This window comes from Sceloporus undulatus, chromosome 4 (assembly GCF_019175285.1).
Source record: "Sceloporus undulatus isolate JIND9_A2432 ecotype Alabama chromosome 4, SceUnd_v1.1, whole genome shotgun sequence".
NCBI lineage: Eukaryota > Metazoa > Chordata > Lepidosauria > Squamata > Phrynosomatidae > Sceloporus > Sceloporus undulatus.
In genome coordinates this window covers 231,537,212-231,562,282 of record NC_056525.1, presented here as the reverse complement: position 1 = coordinate 231,562,282, position 25,071 = coordinate 231,537,212, and the positions used below count along the sequence as shown (strand labels likewise).

At 40.3% G+C, this 25,071-nt stretch overlaps 1 protein-coding gene across 1 annotated transcript in view; it reads left to right on the top strand.

Annotated features, from left to right (window-relative positions):
- The window catches only part of EXT1 (exostosin glycosyltransferase 1), a 336,175-nt gene that overhangs the window by 276,222 nt on the left and 34,882 nt on the right, over positions 1-25,071 (top strand). Inside the window, exons 2-4 of the mRNA XM_042464165.1 lie at positions 8,245-8,338; positions 12,086-12,193; positions 20,787-20,906. Coding sequence (XP_042320099.1) covers positions 8,245-8,338; positions 12,086-12,193; positions 20,787-20,906 — 322 coding nt within the window. The remainder of the gene's footprint in view (positions 1-8,244; positions 8,339-12,085; positions 12,194-20,786; positions 20,907-25,071) is intronic.

The window sequence follows — 25,071 nt, the reverse complement described above, 5'->3', positions numbered from 1 at the left end:
CATCCAACCATCCATTTATTTATATCCCACCTTTCTCCCAAAATGGGAGGAGGTTTAAATGTGTTGCAGGTAATGATAACTACAGTGCGCCTGCGCCATACGCGGGCGCGCCATACGCGGCCTTGAGCATACGCACTCAAGCCGCGGGGCGGAAGGGGCAGCGCATCCCATTCAATTGAATGGGCGCCCGCGCCCATTGCACCCCGCACGCCGCCACGCACGAGCCCCATTGTTTCCAATGGGGCTCGAGCATAGGCAGAATTCGCCTTACACGGAGGGATCCGGAACGGATCCCCCGCGTAAGACAAGGATGGACTGTAATACTCATTACTCAGTAGCTGTACATAAAGGCTTTCCGTATGCCATGATTCTGCCAAAACACAAAAGAAGTGCAGACGATATAAAACATAGGTCCAGCTTTTCAGAGTATATCTGCTTTCTTTTTTAATGTTTTCTCTTAGGCAAGTTTCCAGTTCTTGTGATCATAAGGCATGCTTGAAGGCCTCCTATGGCTTCCTGCTCTCTACATGACTAGCAGAATTAGAGCAAAGTCATTTATGCTGAGAAGTGAAAGAAATGTTGCACCCTCTCAATTTAAATACCCTGTGAAGACTACACAATTTAATTTTTCCACTATGCAAAATTTGGATTATCTGGGTAAATAATTTTAATTCAGTGAAGAGGTTCTGCTGCCCTGTATATAAACTTGTGAAAACAGTAAGGTCACTGTCTCCAACTTGCAGGATGACCAGATGTTCTTCTTTTCCAGGACATGCCCTACATTTCAACTTTCTGTCCAGGAGGAAATCCATTTTGAGCATGATTAAGAAGCATAAATTTATATTTGTGTAAGCGTTTTTAGCTTTGTAATGTCCCACATTTTGCGGTGCCTTGTCCTCCTTTGCAGTTATGACGTTTGGTCACTTGCTGCCAACATGCTGCCATCCCGATGTTTTGGACTACAGTCTCCATCAGCTGTACCTATTCTGGCAATGATAGGAGATGAAGTCCAAAAATATCAAGAAGGTAACAGATTGGGGAAGGCTGCAATATGACATTATGCTTGAAAAAGAGAGCCGACAGACTCTCTTGCTCATTCCAGCACCATCTCGCTTTCCACTCAAGCAGTGGAATTGCAGACATTTTTATCAGGTCTGTCTTCTGCTAATAGTCTACTAATAGTCATATGTACAGATCCTGGTGGTTCTCTCCCCTTGGTGTGGGGGGGGGAGATATTATTTGCAGATTACATTGCTGTTAAAGGCCCATGGGCAGAAAAGGACTATTTCTTTCCTAATCAATTGGCAGTACAGTCAGAGAATATTTTGCACCATTTCCCCCTATATTTCTGAAATATAGTACAGAGATTTGGTTAGATTAGCATTTCAGTGGCATTTGAGCATTAAATTATGCAGCACTGCAGCTATAGGTTCTTGTAATATTTTGTGTAAATATAACTGAGAATGTAAGATTAAAAGTTAATTGAAAGGCTAAGTAGCGGAAAGGTAGGGAGAGAGATGGATGAAGTGGCATATGTCTGTGTGTGCTGCACACATACACTCACACCAGACATGTTTTTCTCTAACTTTCCGAAGGTGAAATTAGTTCTTCCTTCCTTTGATGTCTTTGTTATTTAATAGGTGTAAACTAGCTATTTATACTAGTTTTAAATAGCAGAAAGAGGCTTTTTCTCTCCTTGTTGAGTCTCTGTGGCTACATCCACACTGCAGAAGTAATCTGGTTTGACATTGCTTTAACTGCAGTGGTGCAATGCTATGGAATTGTGAGAAATGTGGTTTGGTGTGGCAAAACAGATCTCTAACAGAGGAGGCTAAATATCTCACAGGAATACAAATCCTGTAGCATTGAGCCATGGCAGTTAAAGTGGTGTCAAACCAGATTATTTCTGCAGTGCAGATGCAGCCTGTAGAGATAATTGCAATCCATTCCAAGTGAAGTTTTGTCATCCACATTTACAGAGAGCTGGAGCTATGAGGTTATGGCACCCCCAAATATGAATTTTCCTCCCCCATGCAATTTTCCTTCAGCCCCCACATTTCTAGCATGGCACTAACTTAAAACTTCAGTGGAGCATTTAGCATCCAGAGAAAAGGGACAGGCAAAGTTTCCGCAACAATGTGAACACAGCAAAAATGAATTCTAGGTGTGAAGTTTTCAATGTCTCTTTCTTTCTCTCGCTCTACAATGCAAGAAATTTGGAGTCTGAAGAAAATTTCACTGGGGGTCAGAACTCTTGGGAGAGGCAATGCCCTCATTTTGCTCCCCTTCTCAATACACCTCCGGTTATACACAGTTGTCTAAGTGCAAGGGAACTTCATAAATGATGGTCCTATAATTGAAAATGGCCTTACCCTGTCTTCTCAGCCTCTGTGAGAATAAATATAAAAAATAGATCTGGATTTACCTGTCTATATATACCTCCTTTTCTCTGCTAAAACCTAAAACAAAATGCAATGCAGTGCCTGCAGGCTATGATTAAATGAGATTACTGGAGTTGGAGGAAATTTCCATCCAGGATTTCACTGTCAGTGTTGCACCTATTGGCAGCATACAAAAATCCCTTGAGACGGAGGGGGTATGTGTGTGCGTGTGCCATTATCTCTATATGGGGAGGAATTGGACCCTTTTTTTGGGGGGGGGATATTTTATTGTAATCCTTTTGGTCTTGGACAGGTTCAGAGCCATTTTCAAGTTTGCCAAAAGCACAATTAGCTAATAACTGGCTTGAAACTGTTAGGGATTTGATGTGTGTTTTTGGTAAATGGTTCTGAAATGATGGATGGAACTGGAAAGAAAACAGTAGGGTCGAGATGAATGCTTTAATTTAGAAGAATGGAGCAAGGCGGCCTTTTGTGTTTAATTGCCAAAATTTCTTTCTAGGCTTCTCCAGACCAGTCTCATGTCACAAGGCACACATATATTCAGAATTGCTCTTTTTTTCTCCTCCAACCTAATTTGGCCCTTCTGACCCTGAGTTACACAATGTGGCTGGTTCTGGCCATTTCTCATCCCTTCCTGATGGATTAAGGGCCATTTGTATTGGTGCCTGATTGCTCTTGGTGGGTTTTACTGGCTGTCAACCCTTTTTTCTCCAATGACAATAAATTGATGCATTCTTATAGAGCTTTTCAATCAATATATAACTGGAATTGAAAGACTGGATCAGCTAATGGGGTGCATTAAATTAATTCATTAATCATAGATAACACATGTGGGTGTTTAAAATGAGTAAATAAACGTTCAGATGTTAATTGGCACAGTTTCTCTCATCCAAGAACATAGTGCTTTCTTTCATTCAGCCTACGTAAGTACATACTGTATGCATTGCACATGGACACATTATGTATGTGTGTAATATAAACACATACAAATATTATAATATATGTGTGCACAAATACATATTTGTGGTGGTTTCTCTTGGCCTGGACAGAATGTTTTCAAGATTCCTTTTCAAATGCCAAATGCTTTTTTGTTGTTGTTGCACCAGCTTGTTGAAAGAGTTTCCATATCTTTATGTAATATCAATATGTAATATATTATTCAGATGCAGTGTGGTATATTAGTTTGAATGTTAGACTAGAACTCTGGGAAACCAAGTTTCTAATGTCTAGGCAGCCATGGAAGCCCACCTTGGGCAAGTTACAGCCTTTTTGCCTAGTAGGAAGGCAATGATGCATATTAGCTGAATAAATCTTTCCAAGAAGACTTTAGAATAAAGTTGTCATAAGTCAGAGTTGACTTGAAGGCATATAACAATAATGTAATGTTTGTATAGTATTCCCTGTTCCAAAGGGCACTTACGATTTGAAAGCAAAATCCCAGTAAATGATGTAAAATAAAGCATGTACACTCAAGAGCAGACCCTTTGAAATCAATGACACCATTAAATTATGACAAATGGTAAGCCTGTTAGATTTTTGGTTGAGTCCACAGGCTTTCCAATACTCTATATATACAAAAAACAGAACAACAAGTCAAAATTCATGTAAAAGTAATTTGATATTCATGTTCCCTTCTGGCACTTCAGTTTCCCTAGGTACATTCTGACAGGCTCAGTCCTCCTCTGATGAAGACTTGGCCTTCATTAAGTATGCTCCAGATGTCCTTGGTACTGAGATGTTGTTGATTTTTCCATTTTCAAATTGATTTGTCATTTCAAAGCAAACACATGGCCATCAATTCAGGTCTAAAACTTGCTGTACCAGAAAATAGATACTACAATAGTCCATGCTGCTGTTGTATCACTAAATCTGCATTGGTTGGTATACTGAGGCATTCAGACATCCAGGCCACTTTTATCGGTAGGCTTTGCTTTCACTTCCCTTGGTCTTTGGGTCTCCCAAGTCTAAGGCCAAGACTTTATCAGAATGTCTTTGATCCTGATTTCACCCATGTATGGTGGTATTTTTTGGTGGGTGGTGTCAGCACCAAACCAGATGTTCAAGAAAAGAAAGATGTATCATTTGGAAAAACTACAATCATTATCATACATTGGTTAATGCCAAATAGTGAGATCCACCCTGTCATGGATATTTGTTCTGTTTTGGCAACAGATTTATAACCCAAAGCAAGACTGCAGACTGGAATATAAATCTTGACATGAGAGAGGGAGAGAAAGACAGACAGATAGACGAGGCGGACACAAAAGCAAATGGTCTGGCACCCTTCCATAGCACTATTTTCAACTAACACTAACCTGTTCAGAGTTAACTGGGGCATTTACACACAACACAGCTATCCACCACCATCTGCCCACCCTGCATCCTCCTTGCCCACATCCCCCCCCCCATCCCCCCCCCCCCCCCATAACCTCATAACTCCCTTTTCCGCCTTGGCACCACAACACCTCTGCCTCACTTTAAGGCTGCCTGAGCTAGATAACAAACCCTCCCTTCTCCACCTCTTGTCTACCTTCCAGTTAATTTCAGAACTCATTAAAACATTTTGAGGGGCATGATAGAATCACAGAATTATAGAGCTGGAAGGGGCTGCAAGAGGAGCAGAGTTGTTGAGTTCCATGTGCATAAGTCCCTTTTGAACTACTTCTGGGGAACCCCAGAAACCCTATTTCTGGGGAGCAGAGTTCAGTCCACTCCAGGCTCAGAGTGAATTGAACAGCAGCATTCAGGTCCAACCAACCAGCCTTGGCTCCTGTCATGTTTCTGCTCTGCTATCAACAGGCTGCTCAGCACACTTCCTCCTTGGAACTACTCTAGCTGATCCTACTGTAGATATGCCTGCCTACAAGAGGCAAGGTAAGCAGCAGCTGCCTCCAGTATCCCTTACAAAGCATGTGTAACAGAAAAACAGACAGAAAAGGAAAGAGCAGATAAGCCTGTCTCACCAGCTCACCCTAACTTGCTTTAAAAAAAAAAAGCATTTGCTTTTTATACATCTATACATTTGCCCACCAAAAATGGAAATCATAAGAAAAGTGGAGGCTGGTGGAAAAAAAAGTAATCTCTGAAAACATTTTGGAAGAAGCCTTTAAGCAGTACCTAGCATATTCAAAATGTTCCTTTGTACTTATGGTAGGCTTTCCTGACCTGGTGGTTTCATTTCTCATGTACATATTATTAATTTTGGATATAAATGTTACTGAAACATGCTCAACTACTTTTCTTTTGGTGGCATAGGCAGTGGGCCTTTGGTATCCACTGGGGTTTGGTTCCAGGACCCTCCCTGCTCCCCCCATGCATAACAAAATCTGTAGATAATCAAGTCCCATGAAATACAGTGGCATAATGAAATGGTGACTGATATAGAATAGTAAAGTTGGAAGTTGTATTTATTTTTATTTATTTATTTGAATATTTTCAAGCCGTGGATGCTTGAATCCATGGATAAAATAATTTATGGATATGCAGGGATGACTGTATTTTTATCTCTGGTATCAAATTGTCTATTAAAGAAGTAATGCCCAAGAACAAAGCTACTTAATTAACTGAGGTATAGTTGTAGTTGATCATTAGCATTTCATTTTCACTCCAGGCTATGCTTCATATGACAGTGTACTACTTGGCTGCCCACTGTTGAGAGATGGATTTCATGGGGGCACAGGGAAAGTGAGATGGCTGCCTAATACAGTGCAGGTGTCATACCTTTGTGAGAATCCAGAAACATGTGTGCAGACTGGTGCTGTATCTTCAACTTAGAATGGACCTCAGAATTTTCAATGGGCTTATCTATCCAGCTTAGGAAAAAAAACTCCTTAGAAACTTGCCCACCCCCGGAATCTGGGGCGATCAGGCCACATGCTTCAGATTTGGAATATACAGTACACCCTTGTTATACGCTGGGGTTTGGTTCCAAGATCCCCATGTATAACAAAATCTGTGTATGCTCAAGTCTCATTAAATATAATGACATAGCAAAATGATGTCCCTTATAAAAATGTAAAATCAAAGTTTGAGATTTGAAATTTATACTTTTTTTGAACCATGTATGCTTGAATCCGTGTATAAGAAGGGCCAACTGTACATTCTTATTGGTGAGTTTTTAAACTCCAGAGTTTATGCTGCTATTTTAACGTCCAGGTTGACACCTTCAAACCTTCAAGCCAGTTCCCAGCCCGAATTGTGTTTTTTCCCCCTCCTCTTCCCTCAGCAGTACTGCCACCACCAGCCCGCAAGCTACTTGCTAAGCTCAAATGAGGAGCCCAGATCACATGCTAAGTGTCTTGTTTGCCTCAGAGCAATGGGCACGTCAGCGGAGCCAACACTGCCAAAGGAGGGAAGAGGGGGGGACCTCACTGTACAGGCTGGGAACTGGCATGGAGGTTTGCATGTGGCATCAGTGGCAGGGGAGAGGGCAGCAGTGGTGGGGACGACAAGGTGGAGATGGAGAACTGTGGCAGACTACCCAGGAAGCTCCACAGGAACAGTCAGGTAGTGTACACCAGTGATTCCCAAGCTTTGGTCCTCCAGGTATTTTGGAATTCAACTCCCAGCTACCTTGTCCAACAGTCAGGAATTCTGGAAGCTGAAGTGAAAAACGTCTGAAAGACTAATGTTTGGGAATCACTGGTGTAGATAATCTGCCGAACATCCCTGTGGAGAAAAAATACACAGTGCAGAGGCAGGACGGGTAGGGATCCATTTGGACTTTTGCCACTTGTGTAGTCTGGCCCCATGAAACATAGCAATACTCTTGTCAAGAGATCAATGTGAAGTCCTAGCATAGCCTTCCTCAATGTGGTGCCCTCCAGCAGGGTTGCCTACATGAAAACTAGAGATGGCTCCTGGTTGTGTAGAAGAGGGAACTACAGCAGGTGTTGCTTGTTCTGCAACCAGGTAACAAGCAACAGCTGTTGAAAATCTCCTTTCTATCCATTTAAGGCACAGGAGATGTTTTCATTTTTCACTCTGGCAATTCTACCCTCCAGACAAGTTGGACTACAAAATCCCTAAGGCAGTGGGGATTGTAGTCAAACACCTCTGGAGGTTTCCAGAGTTGGGGAAGGAGCTACCAGGTAATGATAGCTTTGGTTTCTGCTACTCTAGGTCTCTGTGCTGCCAACTGTAGGCTTTTGTATCACAGCAACAGAACAAAAAATTGGTAAGCACATATTCACAGTACATACTTTTTGCCCAATGTGTTTTGGCCTTATCACCTATTAGCCTTATCCATGGGTTATTGTCAGAACTTTTTGGATTTGCAGTCTGCACTCTCAAAGAAAGTAGACCTTCTGAGTATTAGAAGGACTTACTTCCCATGGTTTTTTTTAAGAAATGCAAGTTTTTTGGACCATCACAGAGCACATAGGGCTTTGTCTCCTTTCATTCTTGTTATTTTTATTGCAGTAACAGTGTGTGGCACACAAGCTGGGCCCATCCCTTCCACCTTTCTGTCTCCCTCAGCAGTGTCAGATGGGTATTGTAATACCCATTCTGCTGTAGGATTTTTGCCCCAAATTATTCCCCTACCAGCACGGTTGTTTAAACAATAATAGTTTTCTGGCTGCTGAGGGAGGGGACTTCCTTCTGCTAAGAGCCCCTGGCATATCCTTTGGTTTTACTGCTGCGGATCAGCTGTTCTCATCTGTATTTTCTATTCTTTCTCAGCATTGTGCTCATTTAATGTTACGTCAGCCTTACATGTGTGAGATTTGTCCAGGGATGATTCTAACCAGATGTACAACACCAGATGTTTATGTTTCATGCACTTTGGGGCTCATTGTTAATGTATTATTTTCTCCACCCCCATCCTTCTCTCTTTCGCTAGGTATGATTATCGTGAAATGCTGCACAATGCCACTTTCTGTCTGGTCCCCCGTGGCCGGAGGCTTGGATCCTTCAGGTTCCTTGAGGCCCTGCAGGTATGATCAACATTAAAAGACTTTGAGCCATATAGCACTCCTGTTGGCAGAAGATGTATGCTGTTTGATACTGAGGAAGACAAAGGCAGATTGGAAATTTCATTTCCCTAATAGCCCATAATCCCATATGTGTACTTTTCTGAAGCAGCTGGCACTTGGTTCTCAGGAAACATTCAGCAGAGAGACTAGATCAGGCTGTTGCTATACAGGTTGAGTCACCTTTATCCAAAATGCTTGGGACCAGAAGTGTTAGGTTTTTTTTACTATTATTATTATTTTGGAAAATTTGTATGTACATAATGAAAGATCTCAGAGAAGGGACCCAAGTCTAAACATGAAATTCATTTATATTTTATATGCACCTAATGCACAAAGCCTGAAGATAATTTCATATGCAGTATTTAAATAGGGTGGGGTTTTTTGCATGAAACAAAGTTTGTATACATTAAACCATCAGAAAGCAAGTGTTACTATCTCAGCCATCCGTTTTAATTTAGTTTTAGTTTTAGTGTTATCTTTTTAAATTATTGTAAACAGCCTCCCATTTGGGGAGAAAAGTGCAATATTAATCCCATAAATAAAATTCATGTGGACAGTTTGGGTTTTGGAAAGTTTAGGATTTTGGAATTCCAGATAAGGAACACTCAACCTGTACTTTCATAAGAATAAGCACCTTTTCACACTGCACTGTTACAGTGCTGTATCACACTTTAACTGCCATGACAATATCTTATAGTATTCTGGGATTTGGTGAGGCACTAGAACATTCATCCCAAATATCTTTCCCTAAACTGAAAATCCCAGAATTCCATAAGACAATGCCATAGCTGTTGAAGTGAAATATGGTGCTATGTTTTTGTAGTGTGAAAGGCCCTTCCATTTTTCTAAACTCTTTGATTTGATTTAGACTGATGGAGACCTGCTAGGGATAAAGAAGGGATCTGTATTCTTAAGAGAAATGCTGACTTCATCTAACCAGGAAGTTAAGAAGGAAAAAATAATGCCATTTATTCTTTTTTGTGGCCAACAAAAATTGCTTAGCTTTTCAATTGGGGGTGGAGAAGAAGCTGCCCACGGGCAATGTTGGATTTTATTGATCTGTTGGGTCTCCTTGAATGTCCAATCCCCAAAATTAAAATTTAGAGACAGGAGGTGACTTTTTTTCCAACAGACTTTTCCTGGGTCTAAAATGGCCAGGAAGGGTAAAACATGGCAAAATGCCTGGGGGGGGGGGGGGGGGGCAGGGAGCACAATGGGGGGATTCATATTTATTTTGTGAGGCATGAGGTGGCTCGATGTGGAGACAGTGCAGTCCCCTAACACTTACCATTTACCATCCCTATTTTAAATATTGGCTTAAATGTAATAACTTAAAATAGTAATCGCAGTGACTGCATTCCTATCTGGATTTCCTATAGATGGTGAAGCTGCAGGCAAGAGTGCATCTGAGGTTAAAATGACCCAAAATTGAATTTAAAAATCTAAAGGATCTCTGTGTCAAGAGGCCTAGGGATTGGGAGGATTCTGTCTTGGTCTTATGACCTCTGTGCTTAACCCTACTTTCCAGAAAATCGTGGAAATGTATAAGGACAATTGTACCAGGAGCTTGGGAAACCTATAGTAGGGAGAAGCTACAACATCCAGAATCTCAATCCACTTTCGATCAGTGTGGCTAGCAAACCTCCATAATGCAGAGGGTTGGGGGTAGCCAAGAAACATGTCTTGTTTGTTCATTTGTGTACTGTGGTGCCAAGTCCAGAGAAAAGGCACCTTCTGTATCGACTGACCCAAACACACAAAATAGAAAAGCCAGAGACTTCTAATGAATGGACAAGCTCACTTGAATGGACCCACTGCACCTTGTTCTAATTAATTGTAAAAGCTGAAGCTAGTTATTTGTGTTGGTAAAGATACATGTAGTTATAAAGTGACCATGTTAAGAAAATACATTGCTGGAACCCTTTCAACTACACAAGTGTAGCACTATGATTCCACTTACGGTACTTTGAACATTTTGATGCAACTATATGGCTGTTCCTAGAGAATCCTAGGGTTTATCATTTGATGAGGCACTATAGCTCTCTGTCTGAGAATTCTAAATATTCCTCCTGCAAATCCTTCAATTCCATAGAGTGGAACTATGACATTTAAAGTGGAATCATAGCACTATAAATGTGTAGTGGTTAGGGAAAATCTCACCAATTAACAATGTTGCTGATTGTATGTCTAGTTACATGAAAGTTTCCATGATGTTCTCAGTTTACTTAATAATGGAAAAGAAGGAATCAAACAGCAAAGAATCGGACCGACACCTGTGAAATTTCAAGATAAAAATTGTTATTTATAAGCTAGAATATACTATGTAACAGACTTGGAAAATTATATAACGAAGAAGCTTTATGTGATATGGAGAATAACAAAAACAAGAAGGAAGTAATTTAGCTACATACAATTTAATTTTCATTTAAAGTCGTTATAATGTTTGATATAAACTATTTAAATTTAACAAGATAGTAAGAAGCAAATAAGAACATGATTATAGCGGATTATTTTTGTTTTTCTTTGGTGGATAATTCTTGTTTGTTTATTTAAAGGAAATGGAAAAGTTATTGTATGTGTTTAGGAATTGTGGATTTATTGGCTGAATAAAAAATTATATTAAAAAAAGTAAGTTCCAGCTAAAATAAATCAATCTTAAATGTGTTGTTTGGTTCCTTCTTTCCATTTTATGCCTGAACCAACAGTAGTCTCTGAAAATTTCTGCAATGGAAGCCATCATTTTACTGATGTTTTACATCTAGATTTAGGGCCAAGCTAGACATTAGACTCCTTTCAAAGATATAGCCATGTTAGTCTGGAAAATCAGTGTGCAAAAGGATCTTAAACCACCTTTGAGACCAACTGAAAGAAAGACGTTGGTAGCATGAGCTTTCATAGACTTTCATGCATCTGAAGGAGGAGGCTGAACTCTACAAAAGTTCATGCTATCAACATCTTTCTTTCTCAAAGTCTCAAAGCTGCTACAAGATCCTTTAGCATACTGATTTAGACTTCTTTGAGCATTATATGCATTAAGAGAATTCCATGTTTGAGAAGGACTGTAACGTTGACACCACTTTGGATGTAGAGTTTGGGAAGTTAGGGGATTTTGGACTCAACTTGCAAAATCTCCCAGTCATCATGTCTACTATCCATGCTGGCTGATGGGTTCTGAGAGTGATAATCCAGAAAAACCTGACTTTTCCAGTCTCTTTGATCAGTCCAGTGGATGGAGCTTGGGTGTCTGAGAATATGAGTGTAGATTCCCACACAGTCTGAAACTTTCTTTGATCAGTATTTTGGATCCTATGGTAATTTAGAGACATAATTGGCTCTGGCCAAATGTCTCTAATCAGCAGATTGACATTGGTGAGGATAGACAATGTTGGTAATGTCTCAGTATAGCTTCTTGGAAACTGCAGGAGAGCCAGATCTATTCCCAGGACTGGTGGTTCTCCACTACTGTTTTAGAAGGAATAAACAACGGTGAGTTGGTTGAACTGCTTCCCAGTCTCCCTCTTCTGGCTGAACATATGAACCTTCCAACATTGGATCTAATATATCCTAGAGTCAGGACTATGAAATATGGTGTGCATAGTCGTCCTTATAGTTCAGTAATAATTTTCAGTAATTGTCACAAACCTTGAAGTACCAACACATGACTGCTTTTCTTTCTTTCACCCCTCTGATTTTAATGACAATTCACAGGCTGCCTGTGTTCCTGTGATGCTCAGCAACGGATGGGAATTGCCATTCTCCGAAGTGATTGATTGGAATCAAGCTGCCGTCATAGGAGATGAGAGATTGTTATTACAGGTAAGGAGGCAGGGGGAAAGGCTGTGGCCTTCATCAGATCGGTTGACAGTGGCAGCCATTTTCTACACTTCCAAGAAAGATGTTTCCAAAAGGTCACAGCTATAAAAGAGATTTTTATCGGGAGGGATTTGTCTATGTCATTGTGAATATTAACTCATTTAATAAGGCATCATTCACTTTCTGACATGAAGGTCACTTGGGCCTCCAAATGCCTTGGTTAAAAATTGTAGGCACATCTGATTTCTTTTTATAGATATGCATAAGACCTCCAAAGTTGCAATTATTTGGAATGGAAAGTTACATGCAATTTGAAAACATCCTGTGGCTTGGGAAGGGTGGATAAGTCTCTGTCATTATCTGTTTCTGTCCCACATGTGCAGTAATTAGTAGATGCCCTCAAAGCTTAAGTTTAAATTTGTATATTAATCTGTATTGTAAATATGTTTTTAAAAACAACATGTATAAAGTGTTTGTAGTGATAAGGAACCAAGATACCCAATGGAGATCAGTATCTAAAGGATAACTAAATTCTTGTCCACATATTAATCCACGTGGTATGGACCATGTCATTCCATATAGGAATATGGAAAGATAAAATCAGGAGCAGGAAGATGATCTGCTGAGTTATTCACATGGTTGTTCACTAAAGCTTTAGAGACCTAATAGGGTTTTACACAAACCTTCACATGCACATGGTTTTAAATTGTTTTAAACTATGTTAACGTTTGTAATCTGTCTTTTAAACTTCTTAAATTACTTAATCTCTTTTTAAAATCATGTTTATTATTTACATCATTTATACCACCCTGACATTTCTGAATAGAGGGTGGGATATAAATATTTAGATCAATTAATCAATAAGTGGGGGGTAAGAAGAAATTAACCAAAAATGCTGTTCCACCTCCTTTCTCCAATGGAGAGCCACCATGGAAGGAGTTGTTTCATTCAAAGCGGGTCAATTCTGCATCCAACTAAGTGTGTTTTTCCTCTGGTTTTTATTTTTGTGAATGATTGTTTTCCCTTTCCTTGTTTTCTGACATATGCAGGAAAATGTCAACGAAAAAGCAAAATTCTTAATTACTACTTGCTTGCTTGTATATTTCTAACACGCCCCAACCTAAAAAGGCCTCCAAGGCAATATCCATTGAATAAAAACATTTAAAATATTAAATACATACATTTAAAAAATTAAAATAGACTTAAAAGCTCCTCTTTAAAAATAGTTTTAAATCCACAGACATTTTAAAATAGCCATATCATCCAAACATAAGAACCAAAGGCTAAGCAAAGTAGCACAGTCTACTACAAAGAAAGCCTTTTCATACTTACCCAACACCCCATTTGCACAGGCTGTGGGAATATGCAACAAAGCCTCTGCTGAGGACCTCAAATTTTAGTTAGGGTTATAAGGGAGGAATCAGCATTCACCTGTTCTGCCCAAAGTTGTTTTAGTTCTTTCTAAGTCTAGACCAGCACCTTGAATTTTGCTCAGAAGCAAATTGGGAGCCAATGCACTCTCCCAAAGACAATGTTATACAGTTGGCCTTCTGTATCCATGGATACTTTATCCATAGATTCAACTATCCACGGCCTGAAAATATTGAAAAACTATATAAATTCCAAAAACCAAACCTTGATTTTGCCATTTTATATAAGGGACACCATCTTATTATGCCATAGTATTTAATGGGACTTCAACATCTACAGATTTTGGTATCTACAGGGGGGTCCTGGAACCAAACCCCAGCACATACCAGGGGTCCATTGTATGTCTCTAGAACATGTTTTTGTTTGTTGTGTGCCTTCAAGTTTTTTCCAACTTACGGTGACCCTAAGGTCATGGGGTTTTCTTAATGAGATTTATTCCAAGGAGGTTTGTCATTGTCTTCCTGAGACTGAGAGAGTGTGACTTGGCCAAGGTCACTAGAACATACACCTGACAAAAGACTGGCCACTACATTTTGTACTAGTTGTCATTTCCAAACATTTCTCAAGGGCAACCCCACAAGGGGCACATTTAAATACTTAAATAGTTAAATATGCAATTGCATATTCATTCCAGCAAAATATTTACATTTGGCCAGATTTGAAAATCTACTCGACCAGTTGCAAAACTGGGAATTCCTGGCAACCCTTGTACCATTCCCGGAAGCTACAATTAGTGCAGAACATGGCAGCACGACTGGTCACTGGCACGTCCAGGGCCAGTCACATAACACCCGTGCTTAAAGACCTCCATTGGCTGCCTATTCGCTTCCGGGCGCAATACAAGGTGTTGGTTATCACCTATAAAGCCCTAAATGGCTTGGGCCCAGGGTATCTAGAGGACCGCCTCTCCCCATACATTCCGCCCCGCACACTCAGATCATCTGGACAGCTGCGCTTAAGCGTGCCAGAGGCAAGGTTAACATCTACATCAAAGAGGGCCTTTACCATCTTGGCCCCTAACCTCTGGAACTCGCTACCAGCCGAGCTCCGTGTTGCCGCCTCCTTAGCCCAATTTAGGAAAGGGTTGAAGACCCTACTATTTGAGCAGGCATTCCCCTGACACCTACCCCGACTATGCTTTGATCCTCCCCTGCCAGTGTGGCCGCTGGCAGAACTGTGTTTTAATCTGTATTGTTTATTATGCATTGTATTGATGTTGTAAACCGCCCTGGTATTTGATAGGGCGGTATATAAATAAACATTTTATTTATTTATTTATTTATTTATTTATTATAGTGAGGATAGAGTTGGGTTGTCCAAAATGTCCCTCTTCCCCACAACCACCCCACCATTTACATAGGTACCTTAACGTGCTGATTCTTGTCTCTTCCTCTAATGCAGAATTGATTCTCTGTGCAGCTGCTTCCTTACTTAGTACTGCTCCTGCTGCACCATTATTAACAGTGGTTTTTAAAGAGCTGGCATTGAGCCCAAATGTCTGCTCTGGGAAATGTTTTTGTTGTGTTACAGATTCTCATTTCCTGTTTTAGAGGAGCTCGGATGTTTTTATTTACATATTCTCGTCAGCCTCACACTGTTCCAGGTCCATTGAAGCTTCAGCCAGGATCCCTGCCTTTATTTTTACACCTTGTCTCTCCCGCTCGTTTCCCCAATATTATAGAAAATGATTGACTATTAAAATGTCAGCCCTTTTTAATAATTCTCACGTATTTGTGATGGCTCACCATTGATTCAGAATTGTCTACCTTCTTTAGGCCAAGAAAATTATAGCCAAATGCAATTAGAAATGGGAGCTCTGATTTCCATTCCCATCTGTTATAAATGAACCAACACTATGTATGTGTCTGGCATATCTACTGTATTAACAGATCACCTGCCAGTCCTCCATTGTTATTTATGTGATGGAATGAAGACATACAGGATGTCATCAGCAGTACGTGGGGAAAACTATCACAGATTTGCATGTACGCTTCAGGAACCATAAGTCTGCAATCCTGACCAGGAGGCTGGAACAATCAGTGGCCAGGCCAGTGGTTCCCAGACTTTGGTCCTCCAAGTGTTTTGTACTTTAGCTCCCAGAATTCCTAGTAGCTGGCCAAAGTGCTTGGGGTTTCTGGGTGTTGAAGTCCAAAACACCCAGAGGATCAAAATTTGGGAATCACTGGGCCAGATATTTCAACTCTGAACATCACAGCCTGGTATGTCTGGTATTGAGGTGCCTTCTCCTTCAAAGCCAGCCAGTGTGGTGTTGGGGTTTGAGTGTTGGATTATAATATTGAGAGCCCAGGGTTTAAATCCCTGTTCAGCCACTGTGTGACTTTGGGGAAGTCATACTCTCTTAGCCTCAGAGGAGGACAAAGGCAACCCCACTCTGAATAAATACTGCCAAGAAACGATAGATTTGCCTTAGGGTCACCACAAGTCAGAAATTGCTTGAAAACACACAACAACAATAGCCTTCACCTTCAGACATTCAGGACAAAAAGCAGAATTTTTGGATATATAGACTTAAGACTTCATGGCTTCAGCTTAGAGGATAATACAGTGTGCCCATGTTTTACGCGGGTGCGGCATACACTGAAAGCCAGGCTGAAAAAGCCCCTGTCATGCCCCAAAATAAGTGATGGGGTGCACACCCATGGTGTGTGAGTGTTGTTGTGTACTGTGGGCATGAGCCCCATCACTTCTAATGGGGCTCCAGCACACATGGATTTCCCGCGTAAGGGGAGGGCCCACTGTACAATCATCCACTAAAGAATGCCGGAACTGAACTTGCAAGACAATGTCAAGGACACACATTTCAAATGAGTTTTTTTCCCTTGACTGTGCATGTCTGTAGGTGCACATGCATATATAGAGAATCATCAAAGATTGCAGAGCATTTAACAGATACAGAACACATAAAACAAGGATAAATGCATAGAAGTCATGTGAATGCATTTGTCTGTTTTTTTTACAAACAAAGGGCTATGTCTACCATAAAGCTGTTTTAACCATGATTCACCTACATCAGATGCTTGGTCTGAGTGGAGCTTCACATGACACCACCATTGATGTTAACAGACCTGGATATGTTTCTCCTTCTAGCCATGCTATTGACAGAAACAGCATCAGAACATGCAAATGTTAGTTGTTGGGCCTGGTGGTGGGGGTAGTGTGCCTTCAAGTCTTTCCAACATATGGCAAACCTAACATGGGGTTTTCTTGGCAGGTTTTATTCACATGAAGTTTGCCATTGCCTTCCCCTGAGGCTGAGAGCATATGACTTCCCCAAGATCACCCCTTGTTGGGCTTACATATTCCCCCAGACAGTGTGTCCAGTGGCCATGTTGGCTGATGGATTCTGGGAGGTTCTGTCTTTAAAAAAATCTTTCTAAGCCCTGTGTGCTAATTGTCATTATCTTGAAACTCTTGATTTTAATCTCTGGCTTTAATTATAAGCTTACATAGTGCTAAAATTATCCCTTTTAGAAAGACTTGGTGCTTCAGACTGGGTTATATCTTGTTGAACCTCATGCAAAGTGTACATTCAAACAGTGCACTTGACATAAGGAGATCGTTGCCACCAAGCTGTTTTTCCCCCTTCGTAATGCTGTAAAATTACGCAGAGAACAGATGTATTCTAATTAAGAATATTTTATTGGGATTTTTTTTTAAAAAAATCACCACGAGAGAGAGAGTGAGTGAGAGAAAAACATTTGCTGGTTATAGTCTAATATCTAAGTGGAAAATGCACGACACAAATCGAAAGCAAATATAGGTGTTTTGTGCATAATTAGCCCAGGAAGTACAATTCACAAATTATTTGAAAGCCTTAGGAAGAATGCAGCAGTAAAATAAGAAAATAGGTTATAGTACGATGCTAAAGTAAACATACCCCAAAAGAAATGTATACTGAGAATAATTGATCCCCACTTCTTTCTAGAGAGAAAGTTTATCCAAATAAGTAGAAGGTATAAAAGACAAAAGTATTTGGAATAATTTTCCTTCTGTTTGCTGTCTTTATATATGTTCCTATAGAATAGATCAGCAGAGTACCTGAAAGTCAACTAGTTCAGAACTGAACTAACCTCAGTCTTCCATGTTCTATTCCCTTTTTTATTATTATGTTTGGAATTAGATCCCTCTGGTCTACCAATGAATGTTGAGTTTGAAAAGCAAGAATACACATCTGGGAGGTCTTAAAGCATAAATAGGAATGGGGGACAAATTGGTTTTGTTCACATTTTAATGCAAACCTATTTAATTTGCCATTCCCAAATCATCAATTGAACTGAAATGCAGTTATCCTTCAGTATTCACACTTCTTTAATTTTGTGATACTGGTCTCCAATTAAAAAATGCCTGTGCAAATATGGGAAGGTGCACCTAGAAATCTGCTCATTAAAATAACATGCAAAATATATAACTGCTTGCAAAATGCAGATAGAAAAAAATGCATATATGTTGAAAAAGAAAGGTAACCATGAAAATGTGTACGTATTTCTGGAGTTTGTTAATTCTACAAACTGATGTAGCAACAGGATAAAACAAACTTGAAACAGGTGAAGGAAGCTGAAAAGGATAGATTCCTCCATGCCTAGTCATAAGTAATCTGCAAGTAAATCTGAGGAGACCCACTTGCTTAAGAAAATAAGAAGTGCCAAGATGGATGTAGATGTGGATGGATGTCAACCCAAGTCTACCTGGTCCAGCATAGTCAGTGTTCCAGAATCAACAGAACTACTTAGGAACCATAGTCCAAACCCCTGTCCTAACATAACCATGGGAACTGAAAATGAAAAACCTAAAACTAGTTAATATGTTCATAGTATTTGACTCTTTTTGGTTATAGTAGGTAACTTTAGCCTTGAGCACCTCTAGTATGCACTGGATCAGTGCTTTTCAAACTATCTGATGTCAGAGGCTAGCAGGTATTTGTTCTCAATATGGGTAGAACCAACACCACATTTGTGCCCATTGTTTATTGTTTGGAGACTTGCTCCCATCCACAGACTACCACTTTGAGTAGCTCCATAACTACCATATATATATTTGTGTACTGTATAAGTAAAAGTCATGTATAAGTCAAGGGCAGGTTTGGGGGCCAGAATTATGGATTTAAAGAGGGCGATGGTTCCTTTTCTGATAAAAAGTTAACATACTGTACAATATTAATTCTTCTCAAAAAAAGAAACCATCCCTTGTCTAAGTACAGCGAGGAAAAGTGGGAGCTTAGTTCCTCCCTGGAGAACCTAAAAGAAGACTTCTACTCTGGCCTCTGCAGCACTTTTTCCCGGCCTTTTGGAATCCTTGGTCAGGAAAATAGTGGTGGTGGCTCTTTGGCATTTCCCCTCAAAGGAGTGCCAAGAGAGTAAAGGGGATTACTGCTTCTTTTATGTTCTCCCAGGACAAACTAAGCCCTTGCCTTTCATGACTCTACTCAGAGAAGAGAATGGTTCCTTTTTTGATAAAAGTTAAGGTACACTACTTAGATAGTGGGTAAGTCGACCTATGTTTTTTTGGACTCGAGACTTATAGACCAGTATATACAGTACTTCTAGAAAACTACTTACACAGTTGTGATGCAGATTTGAGATTGACAGCACAATGCTATTGATGAGAATCCTGCAGAATTTCCCACTGGGTGAAATGGGGCTTTCTCAAGTATAGAATTGCAATCTGTATACACCAACAAAATACTAAGAGAATATGGTCAAGATTGAACTGTGATACATATCCTTGAAGCAAAATAGGACTAAGTGGATTTTTGTACCTCACCTCTCAGATAAAATGTTTCAATCATTGCTATTATTTTCAAAGTGTATATAACACAGACCCACTGCAAATATAAAAACTGATTCATATAATAGTAAAGATCAGTCTGTAGAGCAGAATTAATTTCACACAGATTGGTCTGGAAAGACAAGTAAGAGAAGCATGGACAGGAGGCATGGGGTTCTTGTTTTCTATCAGAATTCAGGATTTAAAAGTAAAAAATTACATTGCAGATAGTTATATAAACTTGTATATGTGGTTAAAAAAAGAATACATTTAGGTTTGACTTAAACTTTTTCTGACAATCCTAAGGACTGTATTTCATGATTCAAGCTTTGTTTTTGTTTTTGTTTTTCAAACATTTCTATGGGGGAATCAGCAGATTCCTGCTGTGGAGGTTGTTGTGTTCCCCACACATCAGGGTTACTACTATACTACCATGACCACCACCCCACACACACAATTTCATTTTAATATGAGATATGCAGAGAAATACGCAGAGAGTGTGTGCCTTGTTTCAGGTGAATGTTCTGGCTTAAAAACAAGGTATGTGCTGTTCATGTACCTTGCTTTAAAGAGGAATTGTTGCCCAAATCCAGTGATGTAGTGACCAATTTAATGGCAAGGGGCAACAGGGCACACAAAAATGGGGGATGGGGGTTGCATCCCATGGGTAATATTTTGTACACTACCGATTTATATTTCTCCCTTGCTGGACCCCAAATTATAGTTGTTTTCTAAGACAATTTGTTATGTTGTAGAAGGTAGAAGGAATCAACATGCAGCTTTCAGATCATATGTTGCTTCACTCGAGGCTTTTAAAATACTGCTATTTCTAACATTGCTTGTATTGAGGCCCCAACTGTAAATTATTCAACTTCTAAGAGAAAAGACTGGGAGAAGAGCTTGATCTTTCAAACTTTGAAAAATCCCAAGGTCGTTCACACAGAGTGAAACAGGACCCAGAGTGAGACCCCAGTTGCTGCTCACCAATTGTTAGTCCAATGGAAAGAGTTATCTCAAGCTGTCAGTATTCATGTGGCAAAAGAGATTGTATGAACCTGTGTCTGATGAGTGTCAATTGCAAGTTATCCAGTTCTGGAAAAGACTTTGGGGAAAATGTGAGATGCATGTGCTCTCCTGTAGGAAATGAGACAGAGAAACCATGTTAACACACACAATTGTTTTCCATTTACTGAGATGACGGCTTTTGATGTTCGACAGTGTGGATTGTGTGCTGCACATGAGAGCCAAATGCACTATACACTGATCTATAAAACTGATTGTGCTATAAACGGATCATCTGGAAAGGCCCCAGTAGTGCCTTAACATTCTTGGGTTGCAATGTTTTCCACGCTGTCTGATTTGTTTCAACATTGTATTACAGATCCCTTCTACAATCAGGTCTATCCATCAGGATAAAATCCTAGCACTTAGACAGCAGACACAGTTCTTGTGGGAGGCTTATTTTTCTTCGGTTGAGAAGATTGTATTGACCACACTAGAGGTGAGTAACAATTCTTAGTTATTAGAACTGAGGCACTGGCTCCTTTTGCCTTGGGTTTTTGTCTGACCTTGGCTTGAGGGGGGGGGCATTCAGTGGGTTTCATTGAAAGGGCTGTGTTTGTGTATATGTGTTGTCTGTTTAATTTATGTTGGGGGGAATGGGGCAGAGGAAAGATCTTTAGTGGCTCTATAAGTTTTCTCCCCTAAGGAAATATGTTCTTTGTTACTAGGATTGGTACAAGAAGAAAATGACATGGAGACAAATGGGAATGCCATTCGGGTGGTAGAGGAAAGTTGCCTTGCCTAGACTAACAGATTCTTGGGAGCTTTATGGCTGATAAATCAGTATTTGTGTCATTCCTGTTGTTGTTTTTTTTAAAAAAAAACCAAATTCCTCCTGTCTTCACAGACAGATTTTGTTACCCCAGGGTGTTTTGATGGCCTTTGGCTGGCCCCTAGAAGTTGGAAACACTGGACTTGGGGCAGGAGCTATTTCAGATTAAAGTGAAAGATGACAGAAAACACTCAAGAAATGCTGCTGAGAAATGGAATGAGTTTGCCACATTTTCTGAAGTATTTTTGCAGTGCGGTGGCCAAATATTACACTCCTGTCTCTGTCTGTTGGACTTTGTCTCCACACGTACTAGATGAATGATTTTTCACCCTGCAAATTGGTGAATGAAAAACACCCAACTACTAATGAATTTAAAGCACCACTGGAACAACATTTTAATAGCCCCCAGGCCCACAAAAAAGGATCTAACATGAAATAAAGTGATTCCCACTGTATAATAAAGTGATTCTCACCACAGTGTTGCAGGGTCAAAAATGAGCCCTCACTATCATTGTCAACCTCTGGGTTAGAACAGCCTAGAGGGAGTTTGAACTTCTGGTTGGCCACTACTTGCAGACGAGCCTTTGGTAGATGGAAAGAACTGTTGTCACCCCTATGAATTCTCCTCCACTTAGCCCCACTTCTCTTCCTTGAACTCCCAGGAGCTTATTGCATGAGGAAAGAAAGCTGAAGTTCAGTCAGATAGTAGTGCCTTACCACATGGCATCACAGTTCTTCAGTTGTCTTCCTGCAGGAGATGGTTGTAAAATCGAGTCTTTTGTTGAATGGATTTTTCCAGCTAGGAAAAAAAAGACTCACTTTTACAAGCCTCTCCTGCAGGAAGAAAACTGAAGATCTACAAGGTAATGTGATAAGACACATAAAAAGATACTACTATTAGGCTGAGCCTCTTCTTTCTTTTCTCATGCAATAAGCTTTTCAGTGTAAATGGTAAATCTAGGTAAAATCTCCAGTCTATCTAATCCAACACACTTTCCTTTGGTGTGCAGCTGTGTATGTTCATTCCTGATTGGGTTTGACCATTTGTTTAATGGAGAACAAAATATTTGCAACCCCCATAAAATTGTGTCCATGTTAGAGACAAAAAGGTACTTTCTGAACCACATTTGAGAAGGGGTTTTGTTTGACTTTTATTTTGTAAAGATGATCTTTTTAAAAGGAAAAATTCAGGGTATTTAGCAATGTGACTGTAGTAGCATTCCCTGTGCACCTTTTTACCATCAGTGAAGGACCTGTAAATTGATTCCCATTTTGTCCTTCCATGTGTCCTTTCTTCCAAAGTCTTGCCTCTGATCCAGCCTCACAGACAGTTAATGGTTGTTTCCATGACTAGAATGGCCATCTGTTAAATTTGGTATATAGCCCTTAAGTCAGGTCCCAGCCCCATAAAAATAGCAGCATCTGTAAGAATTGTAAGCCTAACCTGCAGCAAAACACAGAGATAAACAGAGACATCAGATTCCTATTTCAAACTGAACTGGATTGAGGTTGTTTCCAAATCTCAGCAATGAAACAATATTGAGCAGAGTTGGGAAAGTTACTTCTTTAGACTACAGTTCCCAGAATACCCCAGCCAGCAGGACTGGTGGTCATACAGATTGGGGATTTTGGAAGCTGTAGTAAAAAATGTAACTTTTCCAAATTTTGATATTGAATGTGAGTTACTTAATGATAAATGATCTCCTTGCATTGTCATAAATTAGTGAAATATGGCCTTTCTGGTTTCAGTTTATTGTTCTGCTGAGCAATTGACAGATGCAATGGCATGCAGAAAAATGTAAGGACTGTTGCCCTTGTTGAGACAATCTAAAAGCAGGTAAAATAATCACGTAAGGAAGAGAATCAGGCTAGCTTTTACCCTCTCTGTTGTTACTTCCATCTCCTTCCTCACAAGGAGCATGATGTTCTGAAGAGGAGAGCCTCCTCTATTTGTGAAGACTCCTCACATGGTGAGGAATACTGAATAATCAGGTTTCCTACTCCTCTGGAGAGTCTTCACATGTAGAAGAGGTTCTCATTTTCAGAAAGCCATAGAATCATAGCGTTGGAAGAGACCTCAATGGCCAACCAGTCCAACCCCCTGCCATGCAGGAATACACAATCAAAGCATCCCCAACAGATGGTCTTCCAGCCTCTGTTTAAAAACCTCCAAAGAAGGAGACTCCACTACATTCCAAGGAAGGTTGAGGAGGATGTTGACAATAGAGACGTAACAACAGAAATGGGCAGGGCTATCCTGCTCCCCCTCCCCACAGGTTAATCTTACATACATTTAGAACACTTTAATGAGGTTTCATGTCAGATCATTGCTACATGTGGCTATGTATTGTCCACACATAGGGTGGGCAGCCATTGCATGTTGAAGGATTGCACCCACCCCATTTGTGATCCACCTGGTCAATTGAAGTTTCATTTTAAATGCTTTGGAAGCTGAAACAAAGTATGAAGGGGGACTCTGTACCATGATTTTGAGATTTGTGCCCCCTAGAGATTTCTAAAGGTATGATTCTATGTTTTTCTTTAAAAAAAAAACTACCACCCCCTATACAAACACACACACACTGCAGCAGCTTAGGGGTCTCTAGGGTCCTTGGTGTGCCATTTGCCACCCAGGTGCTTTCCCTTTCCCATTCCTAGTTAACATTAATTGGTAGAGGTATTCCGGGGTTCACATTGTTGTCTGTCACAGCTTTGTCTGTAGAAATCAAGGACAGAACCTGGGACCTTCTGCATGCAAAGCGTGAACTCTTCCACTTAGCTGTGGTCCCACGCTAGTAAACCTTTCTCTGAGTGGCAGATTAGAGTGAGTCTCTAGGTTGTATGCAAGAGACTGATGGTACAGTGATTATTCTCTTACCTGCAGAGTCTGTCTCAGACCATGGCACTGTTTGTCCCGTGGTGCTAGGGGACAATGAAAGAGTCTTTCATACACCCTGTGCTTTTTTTATCCTGTATAAACCACCTTTGGGGGGGGGGGGGTGATGTACAAAGTATATGCTGACACACTCAGCTCTGTTTCTTTATGTTACTTGGAGATGTACTGCAGGTGCTGTTGGTGAGCCAGTCTCTAAATTCAGTAACAGGCTAGGAAAGAGCCAATAAATTGACACTAAATCCTGATAGAGAACCAGCATGTTGTAGTGGTTTGAGCATTGGACTATGACTCTGGAGACCAGGGTTTGAATCCCTGCTTGGTCATGGAAACTCTCTGGGTGATCTTGGGCAGGTCACACTCTCTCAGCCTCAGACAAACCTCTTATGAACAAATCTGGACAAGAAAACCCCATGATAGGTTCATCTTGAGGCTGACATAAATCGGAAACAACTTGGCAGCATACAACAACAACCCTACTAAGATGAAAGCCTGTAGGTAGGTAATTCTTATGTCCTGAACTCAATGGACTGCATTTTCTGGATCTTTCCACCTGAAAGAACACCTTCCACCTGAAAGAAGACAGGAATGGAAGCATGGGAACACTCCTTGGCCCAGTCTTGTCATTTGCAACTCAGGTCACTTAGGTGATAAGAAATGACTTTGCTGAGGGATAGTCTGGATAGCCAGAATAATTTATTCTTGGGTAACTTCTCTGCTAGATTACTGTAATACATTGTATCTAGGGCAGCCCTGGAAGATGGTCTTGCAAGCTTCAGCTAATGCAGCAGCCAGTATTATAACTGGTACCAACAGTTATATTACCATATTACCATTTTACAATGATTTTGAAAGAACTATATTAGCTGCCTGTTTTGTTTGCAAACCTAATTCACATTACTGAAACTGACCTTTAAATCACAACATGAATTAGGACCC